The following is a 16,103-nucleotide window of genomic DNA, read 5'->3' on the forward strand; positions in this document are numbered from 1 at the left end:
CGGCCTGTTGTGTTTTGTTATAGAAAAAATCATAGTTGTGATTGTTTGACGGTTTATTTTATATTCTTGACCAATTTAGAAGGAGACATCGACAAGTTGCGTAATTAAGCGGTAATAACTCTGTACTTAATATTCTTGCGCTGAAATGCTTGATCAGGTTCACTCGGGTCAGGGCTTTCCACGTTCACTCCTCTACAAGTCTATGTTTGCCTAGCTACTCTCACAATGGGGAAATTGCAAAATAAAAGTGTTTATCTGTAAAGCGTACAATCAGTTTTGTTCAGTTTTGGTCGGTGTTTACTATGGATGTGAAATATATGTCTTTTATCTTCTTCTTCTTCACTCAGACGATGTCCTTTGAGCGCACGCCACTTTTTCTCGACTGTCCAAAAGAAGAACAAGCAGAACAATCACTGAATATCACTTGTAAGTACAAAACATTCACACACATTACACATTACACTCAGTCAAACATGTGAAAACTTTGATTTAATTGATCCCGTGCGGGTCTTTCTGATTTGAATCCAATCTGATCGTTACAAGTTAACATTTCCTTTTAAAAAAAGTCTTTATTTTATCAGTTTTTTCTTTTTTTACCATCGAAAAACAGTGAAAGTGGTAGCAGCGATAAGGATTTTTTTACATTCATCACCAAAATTGCCCTGATTTGCATACGCCGCTGCACTCTTAACCAAACTGTGGGAAACCGGTGCATTTTAATGTGAATGAAAGTTTGTGAGCGGATGACGGAGCAGTGAGGAGGAGTATGAAAGATCGTCATCAGTTCTGCAGAACTCTCATTTAAATTAAACTCTTGGAGCAGAAGCCATATCTTTTTATTTTTTATTTTTACGCTAACTTCATTTGGCGAGCTCCTCCGACATGTGAGCGACGTCGAGATACAGTTTAGTTTTAATATATATATAAAAATACTTGCAGATCGGTTTGATTCTAGACCAGAACTCCACACTTTTAAACTGTCCTTTTAAAATAAGAATAGAAAAACGTCCAAAAATACTAAACAACAGCAAAAAGCGACATTTACACGGGAAAAAAAAGTTGCACTCTGTTTGTATTTTGATAGTTGTGCAGTTTCAGTTTAGCAGACAGGCCCTCATTAACATGTTTAGACATTTTTGAATTAAATGCGGAGGTTTGTGCGGATCACACTCATTCAGACGCACTGTACACACAACCTCAACATTTACATCACCTACAACGAGAGCTGGTCAACGTACGGCTGATTTGTCTCAAATATTACTGCAGTACAAGTAGAAGTAGCGCAGTCAAATTATGACTACAATTACAGTTCTGAGCAAATTTTACTTTTAAAAATCTGTTTCAATAAGTGTTGCGATTGAATGGTTGAATGATAAAATACAGTCTGCTCCTGTTAATATGCAAACGTGTTTTTTAGTCGGCTCCTGTTCTATCCATGTGTGTAAAATATTAGATTAGAAAGACATATTTGGTTGGGAAAAGGAATTGAATGTGCCTATATATTTGGTAGATCTCCTATTTCCAAAGCAAAAGCAAGAAACTCAAAGCTTGTTGGACCAGCGGTTATTGTTAACAACCCCTTACTTTCTGATTAATGACATCGCACCCAGAAACTGTACGGGCGAAAACCTTCTTTGTGGTTGTTTCTGCCACTAACAAAGTCTCTGGAGTGATTACGGCTTTAATGGGACAAAGATGTGAAAAAAGACCTTTTTTTTTTTTTTTCAAATGTATGTAGAGTAGAAAGTTTTATATTTGTCTTTCAAATGTAGTGCATTCAACGTATTAAGTCCTCAACAAAAATAAATGATAGAAATAATAAGCAGAAAGCAATAATTAGTGAGTTTCTTGCTACGGAAATAAGGATTTTGCTGATTTTTTACACATTTGCGACAAAATAATCAAGCGTAGATTTTTGCTGCCCTTGTGTGCTGTTACTCTCAATAGTAAATATATATATATATATATATATTATAAGGCAAAATTACTTTTAGTCTAACTGTTCAGAGTGGTTTATTTTCCGTGTAGAATCCGTAAACGTGCTGTTTATACAATGATGATTTCCAAATAATCACTCATCACTTTTTGCAAATACAAAAACGCCATTTTAATTCATCTTTTGACTCATTGAAACATTCACGCTCTGTTGCACATTCATATTTATTAAATAATAGTGAAGTGGGGGTGCCGATCTGTGCCATCGGCTTTTTTAAACACCTTCACCCACTTGCCCACACATTACGTTCAAGGTGCGTGAAGTGTCTTGCCAAAGGACACAACAGCAGTTTCCATTAGAGGTTCTGCAAATCCACAACTGCATTTAGTATTCCCCACGGTCTCTCTTCCCAGTACTAACCAGGCCAAACGCTGCTAAGCTTACGAGATCTTAATGGCCATCGAAACATTTCACTAAAAATCCAAAGATATTCAAACAACACGCTTTTATTTTATATAAATTCTCTGTAAAAAGACTTGTATTTGTTTAGTATCCGGGCTCTCATCCCTCTGTGCTCACCAACATCTGTCACGTCAACTTGAATTCATGATTTATTCACACTTTGGTTATACAAGGTCACCCTCGAAAAAAGAGGTTTCGATTTCAGTGGATTCTTACCTCATTAAATAAAGGTTAGTGAATATATATTTAAAACATTTACACTCTTTGCAACAACATTTGCCTCTAAACTAACTGAACACATATCACTGCATCCATTTCGAGGCAATGCAGTCAAAATAGTTCTCAACTGCACCACAATTACTACAACTTGGACAGCACTTCCTTCAGAGTGGCTTCAGAATCTGTGTCCTTGGCGTGTGGGGGTCTACGCAGTTTGTATGTTTTGTGTAGGTAATGTTACCCCGGCAGCAGAAGGGCCCGTGTTGGATTGTGGTGGAGAGTGGGTGGGATGTCGGTGTTTCCCTGAACCTCATCTTCTGTTGCTCTCGTACTTCCTGTTTCACGCTCTTTACTTCCTGGTAAACATCTCACTATATCACTGTATTTATATCAGCCTGGATTCAGGTAGGGATATTGTTATTTTTTTCAAACCACTGAATGTAGAAATTATTTTTATTCTCGTTATTGGGTTGTGGGAGTGAAGACTGCTAAATAATAAATAAATCAAATTATAAAGCTATTTTTTTGCAGATGAGCCAAAGGTCAAAGGTACTTGTAAGGTAATCATGTGGTAGAATGCAGAGAAAGCATTAATATAAATGGAAAATAGAATTGGGCCTAAAATGAAGCCCTGAGGTACTCCTTTTGGACACATGCATAAAAAAGGAAGAAACCCCTGCCAACTTGTGATTGATTTGACTGAATATGGCCTTCATATTTATCTATAGATACATGGGGCATGACATAACCTTTCTAAAATAAGATTACAATGTTTATTTATTGGTGTATTTTAATATTTCATTCTGTTTGCTTGGTATGTATCTGCGAGACATCTATATTTAGTTTGTATTTTCAACAACTCATGAAACTTACATCGACTCCAAGCCTTATAGAGTAAAGTAAGTTCAGTAAAAATCAGATAAGATGGGTAAAAACGGAAAGACGCTTAAGCGCACACACACAGCGCTGGGGTGTTGTAGATAAAGATAGCTGAAGATGGGAGATCCGTCAAATGTTTGTTTCCTCAGGATGTGGTTACCGCGACGACAAAGGCACACAGAAAGAGAGAGAGAGAGAGAGAGAGAGAGAGAGGGAGAGACACCTGCTTTGGGGCAAGCGACAGTGACGTTTATGCGGTGTGTGTAATCAGCGGTTTACTCTGGCCATTTCATGTTTCTCTCAAGACGTCTTGCTATTCTTGTGGGGACATGGTTGAGAGCTAACAATTGAAGTATTACAATTTGTTGAGGGGAAACAAAAATACCTATTTTAAATCTGATGTTAGCAGAAAAAGCATACACGTAGATATACTTCTTCAATTTGCATATGTACAGGCAAATCATTGATTAATAAAGCATGAACAAAAACGTAAAGTCTATATGGCAAGCTAGACTAAACATTGCACTAAAATGTATTATATTTTATATTTTGATCAACATTTTGAGTATTTGTCCCCAGTTTGACAATTTTTGTAACGTTTATAATTGTACTTCCTGGTTCGACAGCAAATATGATATAGGCAGAGGTAGTTCCACAACTATTACCTAGCAACCAAACCTAAAACAAGAGCCAAAATCAATATAAATGACACAACAGTTATGATTTGGTGAACAATGACACCATATAACAGCTTTATTTTGTTGAGTGATGGTTTTAAAGTTCAGAAAAATGTGTCAGTTAAGTTCTCTGTGTTTTCAATGGCACTTCGCATATTGATGACATCACAGAGGAAATCCGTTTTAGAACTCAGCACTACTTCCTGTAATTTTATATTTTACTCTTCTAAATTTCTTCTCGAACTTCAACATGATACATATTTACCACAGGTGCTATCCTACCAAACTAAGTCATAATTAGAAAAACATGAGAACCTTCATATGGACTTTAATATAAGATGAACGAATAGTTTATTACGAATGATTCATGCTTAGTAACTACTTAATGGAGGGTCCCTTGGAAGAGGAAGTGGAAATCCATAAAATTGCCCATGTAACATTTAAAACACATTTAAAAAAAAAAACTCAAGGTTACTTGTCGTAACCCCGGTTCTTTAAAAAACAGACACCAACAACCAATCACCAGCAGAGAGAGCACCTCATCAGCAATCCCAAAACAAAATTAAATATTTCCAATTTACATTATTCCTACAGACATCACATTACTAATTACTACAACCCTAATTATCTTTGTGCCGCTCCCAGAGGATGAATTGAAAATATCCCAGAGTACTACACTCCCTAACAGATGAATGTAAGGCGTTATTAGGTAGTTATTAGTTGTTAGAAATCATTCCAAATAAACAGTTTAGGAAATAAGTATTTGTTCATGCTTTTTATGACTATTAAATGTTTAGTTATTACAATCTCCACTGAAAACAACAAACTGTCTTGTCTCTATAGAGTCTCATGTATAAAACTTACTACCGGTAACTTTGTACCTCAAGCTTTATTCTGAAATTTGTGATTTAGTTGAGCAATTACAGTACTCTCAATTTTGAATGCATAGATATATTTAAAAAGTGCATTAAAATATAAAAAAATGCAAATCTAATCCCAATTATTATCAGAATAACTCCCATATAACTTGCATCTGTCCATCAGAACGTGTATTGACTTCAGGAAATACACGATCTTTCAACGTGTCCTCACAGTGATAGTAAAACCAACCTGTATGTGCATGAGAGATCTTCTGATGTAAAGGTGACAAATCTCGAATGGGGAAATTATTAAGTCAGACTCGCAGAGAGCGGGCGGATACAGAACACACTTTAGACACAACGTTATGGAGAATACAAAACGCCAAAATCACAAGCAGCAAGTTCATGTGAAAAGGAAATAACGCGCCGGGGACTGGTAAAGTCTCTTCATCTGATGTTTCTTCATTGTTTCTCTGTCTGACTCGCTGTCCTATTTACCGAAGTCTGCGGTTCTTAGAAGGCACACACATGACCTAAGGGCTTCATTTTTAATACTGATTTTGAATTTGTTGCTTTATGTTCAATTGAGTACAGATAAATGTAAAGGTCCTCACAGTGTGGAGCTACAATTGCTAAGTTAGCATTTTGATACCATTCAACTTCTACTATGGGACATATTATTAATAGTAGATTATTGTTTGAACATTATTTAGCTTTTAGGGTCATGAAAAATGGTCGAGATTTAAAGTATGTGGAGTCGCTAAGGCAAATTACAATTATCAATTTTGTGGAGAGGCGACAAAAAATCCAAGTATTTTTACATTCACTCATAATTATAGCTAGATAGATATGACATACTGTAGAAAGCAATAAAATCTCCATGGAAACAAGAAAAGAAAAGTTACTAAATGCATCTTTAAGGAAGAGTTATTATGTGTGTCTGAAATGTGTAACAGTATCTTTATATGTATTCCTAATGGATTTGATTTTGTAAACTGCACTTATTCAGATATACACTGAATATTTTGACACTTATTCCTTGCCCCAATGTGAATTTATGTATAATCATCAACTCTTGGGTTTACAGTCTTTAAAGTGTAACATGGGCGTGATCAGTATCATCAGTCAAGAAATGCCGTTATAAACCTGACGTCCCTTTTTGTCTCACAGGTCTCGCTCACCTCTCATAATGGATGACTGTTCACCAACCCACGCTTTCCCCAACCTCCATCTACCCCAACCTTTTCACATGGTTCTACCCAACCACCACAGCTCGGAGCCCGGCTACTCCTCCAGTCAGCCTCCCTTACCTTTGCCCAGCCAGGACGACCACCAGGCTATGCCCTGTTTCCCAACGTTTGACGATGACCACCGAGAAGCAGTCTGCAACGAGGCCGAACAAAGCCTTCTCAGCACCAACAGCTTGGATGAAGATTTTAACATGGGCGGCCATTTTGAAGGGGAGGAGAGACATTCCTGGTACAGCCACAAAGACCCCTGGGATGGAAATATCGAAAGCCCAGAGGATTACTATGCTAAATCGAGTTTCTACAAAGGTCACAGAGGCGCAACAAGCTACAATACTTGTTCCCAATTGACTTATAACAGGAAAGCTCCTAAACAAGCGACGTATTTTAGAGATGGTGAACATAGCTCAGGTCATGTTGGTTTAGATTACTCCAGGAACAATTCAGTTACAAGTGATTTGGACGGTGAGGATTTTGGGGCTAGTCGGGGGTTTAATGAAGAGCAGTTTCAATCTCCGGAGAGCAGTCCTTGGCTAACTTCGGATACTGTATGGAGAGGAGAGTCGTGTCCTTCAAGTGTTAACCCTCAGAAGACTCTAGGGCTAAATAGCAGGACGTACACGCAGAGACTAGACTCATTTTCCGACGCGTTCATGTCCCAAAATAAAAGGCGACTCCCGGTCATCACCACTGCAGATGGACCATTCTGGGACAACGCAGCGAGACCCAGATTAAGTTGCTCCTTGGACTCGGACTCCTCGTCTCCTTCCCTCCCGTCGTTCCCTTCGCCTCCGACCTCTAACCTCCTAAGCCCGCCTCCGACGCCCTTGCCCCCCGCGTCCCACTCGCCCTCCAAACTTGACTCCCCTAGTGGTGGGGGCCCGTCGGTGCACACGGGAGCACAGGGCGGCGAAGCGGTCAGGGCGCTCCAGTTCTTTCCTGTTCGTCCTCAGTCCCTGCTTGGTCCAAACTCGTCTGGGATGGTCTGGAGGTTCCCGCTCTTGTCCCATTGCTTCACGCAGTTCGCGGGAGAAGCCGGCAGCGCTGAGGGCAACGCAAAAGCCTCCATCGCCAGCAGCTTTAACTACAATACAAGTAACATTTACAGTACATTCAGTATTATTACAGATATTCATTGTGTAATTCAACACAGTCAACACTTTTAAAGATGTATTGCCCATTATTTTGGTGGAATGTGTGCCACTTGCTCGTCTCCATGGAGATGTTTTTGCTTTGACTAGAACACATGTGTCAAATACAAGGCCCGCGGGCCAAATCCGGCCCGCCAGACATTTTAATCCGGCCCGCCGAACATTTCAAATTTATATTAAAAAAAAAAAATCGATTCATAGAATTTAGTATCGCTAACACTACGTGTCCCACAATGCCGCCGGTGGCCCCCCCCCCCCTTCCCCACGGGGCTCTGCTGCACTGCTGTGTGAGCTGCCGAGGGAGAAGTGCACTTTAAGCACTTTGAGCAGAAGTTTAGTGGCGTGTCAGTTCAGGTGTACAGATAACTACACAGACGTGGAAATGTTAGTTAGTACATTTAAGAGTTTTTTTAGATCTTGAGAAATTTATTTTGTTATAAAGTCAAATGTTTATCTCTGTGTAGAACTGTAGATCAACTCTGAAGTTGTAATGCAAAGAAACTGAAGCACAGTATTGGTGAAATTACACTTGTTTTTCTAAATACATTTCAGTTTATGAGAACAAACGTTTTGTAATTTTTTTTTAATCGATCCAGCAATTGCTTCAAAACAGCGTAGGCTATATAAAGCTATTTATGTCTTATATTTTTAATAGTTTTATGTTTTACGTTATGTTCGGCCCACGACCCAGCCTGAGCGTCGAAATTCGGCCCGCGGCCCAAATTAATTTGACACCCCTGGACTAGAATGTTCCACAGTATGACTTTGCATGACAAGCAAGCTGTGCCACCAGGCCAAGTTACAGATCAGATCTGTGAAAAGGTGACGCTACTCACTGTAAGGAAGCATGATTTTGAAAGTTAAATTAAAACATCTTGTTATAGAAATGAATGTTAAATACATCAGTTTAATTGCATAATATGGAACATTCTAGGCAAGATAAAACATCTCTGTGGAGAAAAACAGAAACGTTGTCCTTTAATATTTTTTCCCCATACTTTTTGTATATTGTAGATTGAATACATTTTATAATCTCAAATTCATTACTGTTTATAATTATTTCAATGTTTTGTTGTATTCCTATTACAGTGATACATTTTTGTGAATAGACGTGATCTGAATGCACTTTTTTTTTTAACAAAACAATTAACATAACAATACTACAAAAGCTAAAACACACAAAATTACAACAACAACAACAAAATAACAAAAACAATAAATTAAAAAACAAACATACAAATTGAACGAAACATTGTAACATAAAAATAAAATAAACTGAAAATAACACCAGTATTTTAGGCCATATATTTCTTTCTTTCTTTCTATTTATTTTTATTTTATTTATTTATTCATGATACCATGTATTATTATTTATTATTATTGATCTGAATACACTTTGTACCCCCTTTTTCTTTAGGTCCAAACATCGTTGTCCAGTCGTTGATGTCTTCCTCTCCTCTTGTACCAGTTCTTCAGTCTCCCAGAGCCTCGCGTTCATCTGTACGTCCTCTTTTCAACTCAACCTCTCTCTCTTCTCTCACGTCCGACCATCAAAATGTGGACAATGCAATACAGGTGTCCTCCACTCTTCACGGGACATCAAATAATCAAGTAAATTTGACCTTACAAAAGCATTAATCTACAAGCAATGCAAAGAACGCTATGTTGTAGTTCATTTCTATTTTAGTCTAAGTGTGTCACAGATGTTACATAATGTGGAGTTTTGCTTATCTCTACTACCACACACGTATAAAACCCAAGCAGGTGGCACAATAAAAAAAAAAAAGTTATCGTTTGTTCTCACAGGATCCAGGATGTCCCGTCTACACCGGAACCAAATTTCCCAGCATGCTTCAGTGTGATAGACAGAGACGGTCACACTTCAGTCCCCAACCTCAGCTGAACCCATTACGAAGAGGAACGGGGCTTTACTCATCCATCTGTCACAAAGAGCGAGAGTGTGGAGAGGAGCAGCAAGACGGAACTGGGGTTTTACCGTGAGAACTGTTTTTTTTTCCCCAATTTGAAAATATATTTTTTTATTTTTTCATGTCTGCAAAAAAACACAATAATTAAAAAACATTCAAAACTAAATTGTATCACATTTAAATAAACGTAACAAAAGTGTAAAGATCATAATATAATCAACTGGAGATAAATTTTACATTTATCGATGCCATCATGAATTTGCAATTTTCTGTACAAATTTGATCAATATTGGACTAAATTAAACTTTTATTTTGGATTCTGTGTGCCTTAATTTTCTTTTCTTTGGTTGGCTCCTCTCCTTTATTTAAAAAAAAAAAATAATAACAAATGTTTTTCTTATTTTGTTATCTATGGTCTTGTCCTGTTTCTTTTTGTTGTTTTATGTTTTGAAAATAAAAATAAAGAATTTGCAATTTTTAAATTCGACCATTTTATAGAATTTAATTTCAGAAGAATTATACTGACTACACCACTGAAATTTGGGCATTTTAATTGCTAACAGTCCATGGTCAATTTAAAACAGTTTTTTTTAAATACTGGAAACATTGAGCATTTGTTACTTGGTCCAAAAAACATACATTATGTAACAACTGTACTGAATATGCATTGGTTCTTATTTTATTTATTGTGGACAATTTCTTTATTTGACACTATTTAGATGTATAAACGTGGGCGCAGACTTCCAGGCAGATATTCCTCCCTGTTCGTTTTACAATGGGGCAGAGGAAGGGTCACATGACGAAGAGGAATCGCCATGGGAACGTTTACTCTGGAAGCCATGTGACGAACTCTCATTTAGTGCCACAGTACAAGACCAAGGTAAAAAAATACATTAAAAAAGTCAGTAAATAATACTATAATAATACTTGTGATTGTATGTATAGTTAGTGGAGTGTACTGAATATGTATTTTAATGTCTCTCAGTGGAAAAGCTTCTGCAGATGAGTAGTTCCAGTTGTCTACCAGGAGGGGGCACTAACACGGAGCTTGCCTTGCACTGCCTCCATCACTGCCATGGAGACATCATGGTATGCACAAGAGTATTTTTCCTCTGTTTTGCTTTTTCATTTGATTTATTTTCTAACCAAAACTACATGCTTATATTTTCTAATTGTGCCTCACTTTGTCTTCCTGTAAATGTATAAAAATCAATTATTATTTTTTTCTTAGGCCACTCTAGAGCTGCTGCTTTTGTCCCAGCCCATGCCAGCAGGAGACTACCACTATCCTGGTAACCTTTCACCTACATTTAGTTTGCTCCAATTTAAAAAGACACATAAATCTCAAACAACTGCAAATGTAACCCCGGTTAATCTGTGTATCTAACTTTAAATATGTATTCTTTAAACAAAAAGCCCACACTGTTTTACCATCATGAACATTAGTTTGCCCCATTTATCTGAGACCACGATTCCCAGGGATTACACTATTAGTCTGCGGGTGCTAAGCCTTGTTAATATTGAGGAAGGCATTGGGAAGGACATCTGACTTTAAAGTGAAACCAAATTATTTATCTGAATCATATTTGCTGAAAAAATATGACATGGATTTTATTCAAATCTCACAGTGGAAACACAAAAAAGTGCAAATTACCAATACATGACCATGCAATCTTATTACCGTATAATATGTACACGTTTCTTTTCCCTGTTTTTTTTCACAAGAATATTTATTTACTCATTTGTTTTCTTTAGTTTTGTCTTTATTTTATTATTTTATTTTATTTATTAATACTACAAAACAATTAATTAAAATTACCATTGAACCCATATATTAAAAGTAAAAATATAACATGAGGGTGAAAACTATCCAAATGTAGAGATCCTCAATTGCACAAATCAGAATGTGTAAACTTGTGAGTGATACATGAATCATTTTAGCAGTTATCCTACATTATTCCCACAAACAGCTTCCTCATTTGTCTGACTCACTACTTGTTTAGCCAAAGTGTAGTTCAAAAAATAGTCGTACTCCACTGAAATAGTTTTATGTGGTTATTTTCTTCACTTCACATGTAAACACCTATTTACTCCCATGAATATATGTGATTCTGCAAAAGTGCAAGCAAACCCTGAATGGTCACAATGGGGCCTTTTGTTGAGGAGGCTGCTTACGCCCTGTTCCCTCTAAATACTGTGAGAGGACAGAGCGGCCATTGTTCACTTCGGTCCCTAAGTTCAACTCGAAATTTAAGAACGAAAGAACATTTAGCCGCCTGGTTGTACAAGTTGTAATTTTCGGTAAATCAGGTCAGGCGTGAAAACAAATACCACCTGAAGGAATTTGATGTTGAAACAAGATTTATTTGTAAATTGTAGGATTTTGGTGAATTTGAAAGAAAAGTGATGGCTTGACAGCTGCGTCAGAACTTTTTACAGTGGACATTTTTATCAAAATTGGTCCAATGAAGGAACAGATTCAACAGATTAAACAAATACGGGACAAATCCTGCACTAGGTTTTTACCCAATTTTTCACCTGCAAATGTTTACTGTTATGGGGCTAAAATTATTAGTATGATTTATTTAGTTTTTATCATCAGTATTTGTGTGTGTTTCTGAAGTATATTAAAGTATTTTATGTTAGATTTGCACATTAGACAGGTGCTTATTTTTTCTTTATTTTTTTAAATACTTTTTTTTTCATTTAAAAATAAATACACATACAAATAAAAACAAGAAAAAATATAGCCGCAAGCGGCAATGATCGGCCCTCGCTACGCCGCCGCCACGCCGCAAGAGGAGGGGGCGCTAACACGCCCCAATTGTCCTTTTATTACGCCTACTGCTGAATCTGTGACGCTGTCACATCTTCTCCCCTTTGTTTTACCATCAAAAAGCAATTTTATTTTGAATTCTTGGCAAAATGTGCGGCTTTGCCGCACAGACACCGTGACTCTTTGAATAAAAATGTGGATAACTTTTGATGGTCCTGAAGATGAGTCTCACCAAATTTCAGGTTAATAGGGCTGACGCCCTAAGAGGAGTTTGTGAAAGTCTAAAGTGTAAACATGTTCTGGCGATTTCCCCATTGGAATAACATGGAAGGTTTCGGTCATCGTTACGGCAACGCCATAACAATTATGACATGAGTCTTATTGACTTTTTTGATGGGGATTCTAAAATTGAGTTGTGTGTCAAATTTCATAACATTTCGCAAAACTAAACATTTAACCTCCATATAAAATCTGTAGGGGGCGCTGTGGCTCCAAATTAATTTATTTCACTTCAAGTAGGTTTAGGGCAAAGAGTTTAACAACTGATTCTAATTTGACGCAATTCGGACTTTATCTGCGCAAACGGCAGAAATGTAAAATTTGGGAGATTTCTGAAATTCTTGCTACAGTTTGCGGCTTCGCCGCTCAGAGACTGTGACAGGTATCAATGTAATTTGGATAACTTTTGATGTCCCACTCCTCAGTAGCATTTTCACCAAATTCCAGCTTTTTAGGGCCAACGCCCTGGGAGGAGTTCGTAAAAGTACGTTTGGAAAAACTCCGAAGTCATGTTTAGCCATTTTTGAAGCAATATGGCCGACATTTGGTTGGGCGGACGGCGTTGCCGTAATAATATTTTTTACTTCTCTTGTCACCATCTACCTCTGCGCCAAATTTCATGATTCTTCGATCAGATTTTTTTTGGGTCATTTCCCATCTCTCAATGCATTTTTGGTACATTTGGGGGCGCTGACGCGCCAATTTTTTTATTTTAGAAAAGGGAAATAGCCAGAATGTAGAGAGGCACGATTTTTAGAGGTATGCAAATTTTTGTGACTTTTCGTCAATGTTCACTGGGTGAAAAATAGGGGGGTTGGTCCCGAGAAGAAGAAGAAGAAGAAGAAGAAGAAGAAAGAAAGAAAGAATAATATTCCGATGCGAAAACAATGTTTCCCATTTTTCAAATATCATGAACTATACATTTTCAGAAAGCGCTCGCGCTTTCCTACCTCATGGTGTGGGTCCCTGGTCACTGACGGGTACTTTCGTTAATTTTGAGTGGGCTGCGCCCACTTTGTGTTTTTGGCCCTCTATACAGTAATAATGTTAAATTTTTGCATTACATGCTTATATGCACGGAACATGCAAGAGATGGGGAACGTATTCGTGAGGTACTTAGCGCAAATGAGTGCTTTTCACGGTCGTCATCCCAATTTAAGGTGCTCGTTTAGTGCGTACTTTTGCACGGGCTTCGCCCGTTTACAACGGTAAAGTTCCATTTTCCTACTACTAATTAGTATGCACGGGGCGTGCGTGAGTGAAGGAGTGCGTTAGTGAGTGTTTGGAAGTGGGCGAGCGCTTCGCGCTCGATTTCGTGCGCACTATGTGCGCACTTTCGCAGCCGTGCTTTGCACGGCCTTACGCGATTAATAGGCCTCTCGCCAGCTTGTGGCGCTCGGGCCTAATTAACAGTACGCTGGAAAAATAAAAAAAATAATAGAAATAATTAAAAAAATAAATTAAAATAATTACAATAGTACAATATGATAAATAAAATTACGGCACAGCAGGTCCAACAGTCATGTCCCAATTAGTCCAAAGTTGATCAAATTGGTCCATTTCCAAATTAAGTTCTTCCTTTAAATACTGTATTATGTGATTGCTATTGTCACTGGTCGTAATGGAAAGTCTTTGGCCAGTGTAACATGTGTGTTATCAGGTTTAAGCCCAGAAGTTAACCTTGTGTTTGACCTGTTTGTTTGACTTGTCTTCAGGAGCTGATGTTTGGACAGAGAGAGAGAAAAGGCTCTTCACTGTCGCTCTGGAAACCCACGGCAAAGACTTCTCTCTCATTCAGACACTGGTAAAAGCCTGTAGATCAGCTTGGCGGGTGTTAAAATTACAGTAAAATGCTTAAAACACATGCATAATAATAATTTAAAGCATTTTTTTTGTAATGCGTGCATGCTTTGAATTGGTATTATGTATGGAAAGTAGTGTTTCGCAGTTGTAGTTGCAGTAGTAGTAGTTATATATGAGCTTAACATGATAGTATTTTCCGCACTGTAACAATATTTTTTATTTGTATTGCAGGTAAACACAAAAACAGTGGCCCAGTGTATTGAATTTTACTACCTGAGGAAAAGACTTGACGCCAAACAAAAAAAAATTAACGTGGAAGAAGAGAGCAGAGTTGAAGACATGGAGCAGCCAAAACATGTAAATACATTTGAAATATTACTTTTATATTTGCAACATTTTACTTTCCCTTGCAGTTTTTGCTAGTAATAGGTGAAGGTCAGTTAGGCTTTGGCGTTGTAGGTTCTCAAATGCAATTGGTCCTTGTTTTTAGGCACCGCCCACCACGCAGCCAATCGCGCGACAGATCCGACTGGAGGAGATGATCCCTGTGCCGTTATTAGCTACATCTTTCCCCTGTAAACTGTGTGGCAAGTGAGTATTTAAGGGGGCAACTGTTTAGCTTTGGGTCAAGTTTAGAGTTTACACGTGGTTTGAATTTGCCTTTCCGTCTCGCGTTCCAGGATGTTTTATAAAATTAAGTCTCGCAACGCGCACATGAAGATCCACAGGCAACCGCAAGAAGGCTGGACGGAAAGGAAGCTACAGCAGCAGATATTAAACCGTGGTTTGAATCGCAGCTTGATAGTCCAACCTCAAACATTTGCTGAAAATAACATCACCAATGGCAATGGCATCAACTTAATGGACGCCGGCGTTCCTGACCACATGAATCTACTGGCTTTTAGTGGTAGCCTATCCCATGTGATCCCCAGTGCAAATGCCGGAGGGCAAAGTTCGCAAGAGCCAGCGAGCGTCTTGCAGTTTCAGCCCATGTGGAGTTCATTTGGACACAACTCAGACCCTGCTTCTTTTTACGGCGGGGCAGACGTGAAGACAGAGACGGAGGGAGGCACAGCGGCTGTCAAATGGAAGTAGTGTCCCAAATATTGTTACTGACAAACAAAGATGCAATAAAAACACACATTTAGAACATAATCTCTATTTTTATACATGATTTTTGTTACATTTCTGTTCAAAAAGCCCCTCTTGTATGTAAAGTATGTATATCATCCCAGCTCAATCTTATAATGTCCAAATATTTAAATTCTACTCAGATTTATGCAGTGTACTTGAAGTTTTGAGACCATTATTAGTTATTTATTAGAGCCTAGAAATATCTTTTTTTTTTTTTTTTTTTAAGTAATCTGTTCCAGCTGTGAGTTTCCATGTCGATACTGACTCCAGCCACAAGGGGGCGGTAAGGAACGAAATTGCAGCCTTTGCTTTTGAAATTTGATTTTACAAAGCAGTAATAACAGATTATTTGTTTTTTTTCACGTATCCTACTTTGGCACTGGTATTTACTGCACTGACTTGTGTAGTAGTGAGTTTGTTATCTTTACAAACCTTTACAGTCGTACTGATAACAATGTTTATATGTGTATGTGTCTTTGATCTTTTCTTGCATGTAAGTACAGTGTTCCCTGCGTGTCAACTGAGACTTTGGCAATGAATTACAAATGCAGTATGTAAGCAGTACAGTAGCTATGTTTTTTGTCTTGCACCTGGCGTGTTGTGTGTTCAACAGTGTCACTTAAAATAAAAACCTTTTGACGTAACTCCAATCTTGAACAGTGTGTGTACATTGATTGTGAATGCAAAACTGAGAGCAAAACGTTCAGCTTGGAGACGATGAGTTAAATTTGTGGCCTACAAATGAGCAAAAG

At 37.8% G+C, this 16,103-nt stretch overlaps 1 protein-coding gene across 3 annotated transcripts; it reads left to right on the forward strand.

The window, feature by feature from the left end:
• The first annotated feature begins 341 nt into the window (after positions 1-341).
• Positions 342-15,361, forward strand: LOC140372012 (uncharacterized). Of its 3 annotated transcripts, none has more exons than XM_072459265.1 (11): positions 342-426; positions 6,204-7,375; positions 8,849-9,042; positions 9,238-9,428; positions 10,079-10,239; positions 10,345-10,448; positions 10,591-10,651; positions 14,130-14,218; positions 14,449-14,574; positions 14,708-14,808; positions 14,898-15,361. In XM_072459265.1, the coding sequence occupies exons 2-11, from the start codon at positions 6,223-6,225 to the stop codon at positions 15,310-15,312; spliced, it is 2,595 nt and encodes an 864-aa protein (XP_072315366.1). In that variant the 5' UTR covers positions 342-426; positions 6,204-6,222; the 3' UTR covers positions 15,313-15,361. The 3 variants fall into 3 exon arrangements, with proteins under 3 accessions (XP_072315366.1, XP_072315367.1, XP_072315368.1); XM_072459266.1 differs by having other exon boundaries at positions 8,849-9,006; XM_072459267.1 differs by having other exon boundaries at positions 8,900-9,042.
• Positions 15,362-16,103: the final 742 nt, after the last annotated feature.

This window comes from Eucyclogobius newberryi, unplaced genomic scaffold (genome assembly GCF_026437365.1).
Source record: "Eucyclogobius newberryi isolate DKJ021-1_F unplaced genomic scaffold, fEucNew1.0.hap1 SCAF_22, whole genome shotgun sequence".
NCBI classification, from domain to species: Eukaryota; Metazoa; Chordata; class Actinopteri; order Gobiiformes; family Gobiidae; genus Eucyclogobius; species Eucyclogobius newberryi.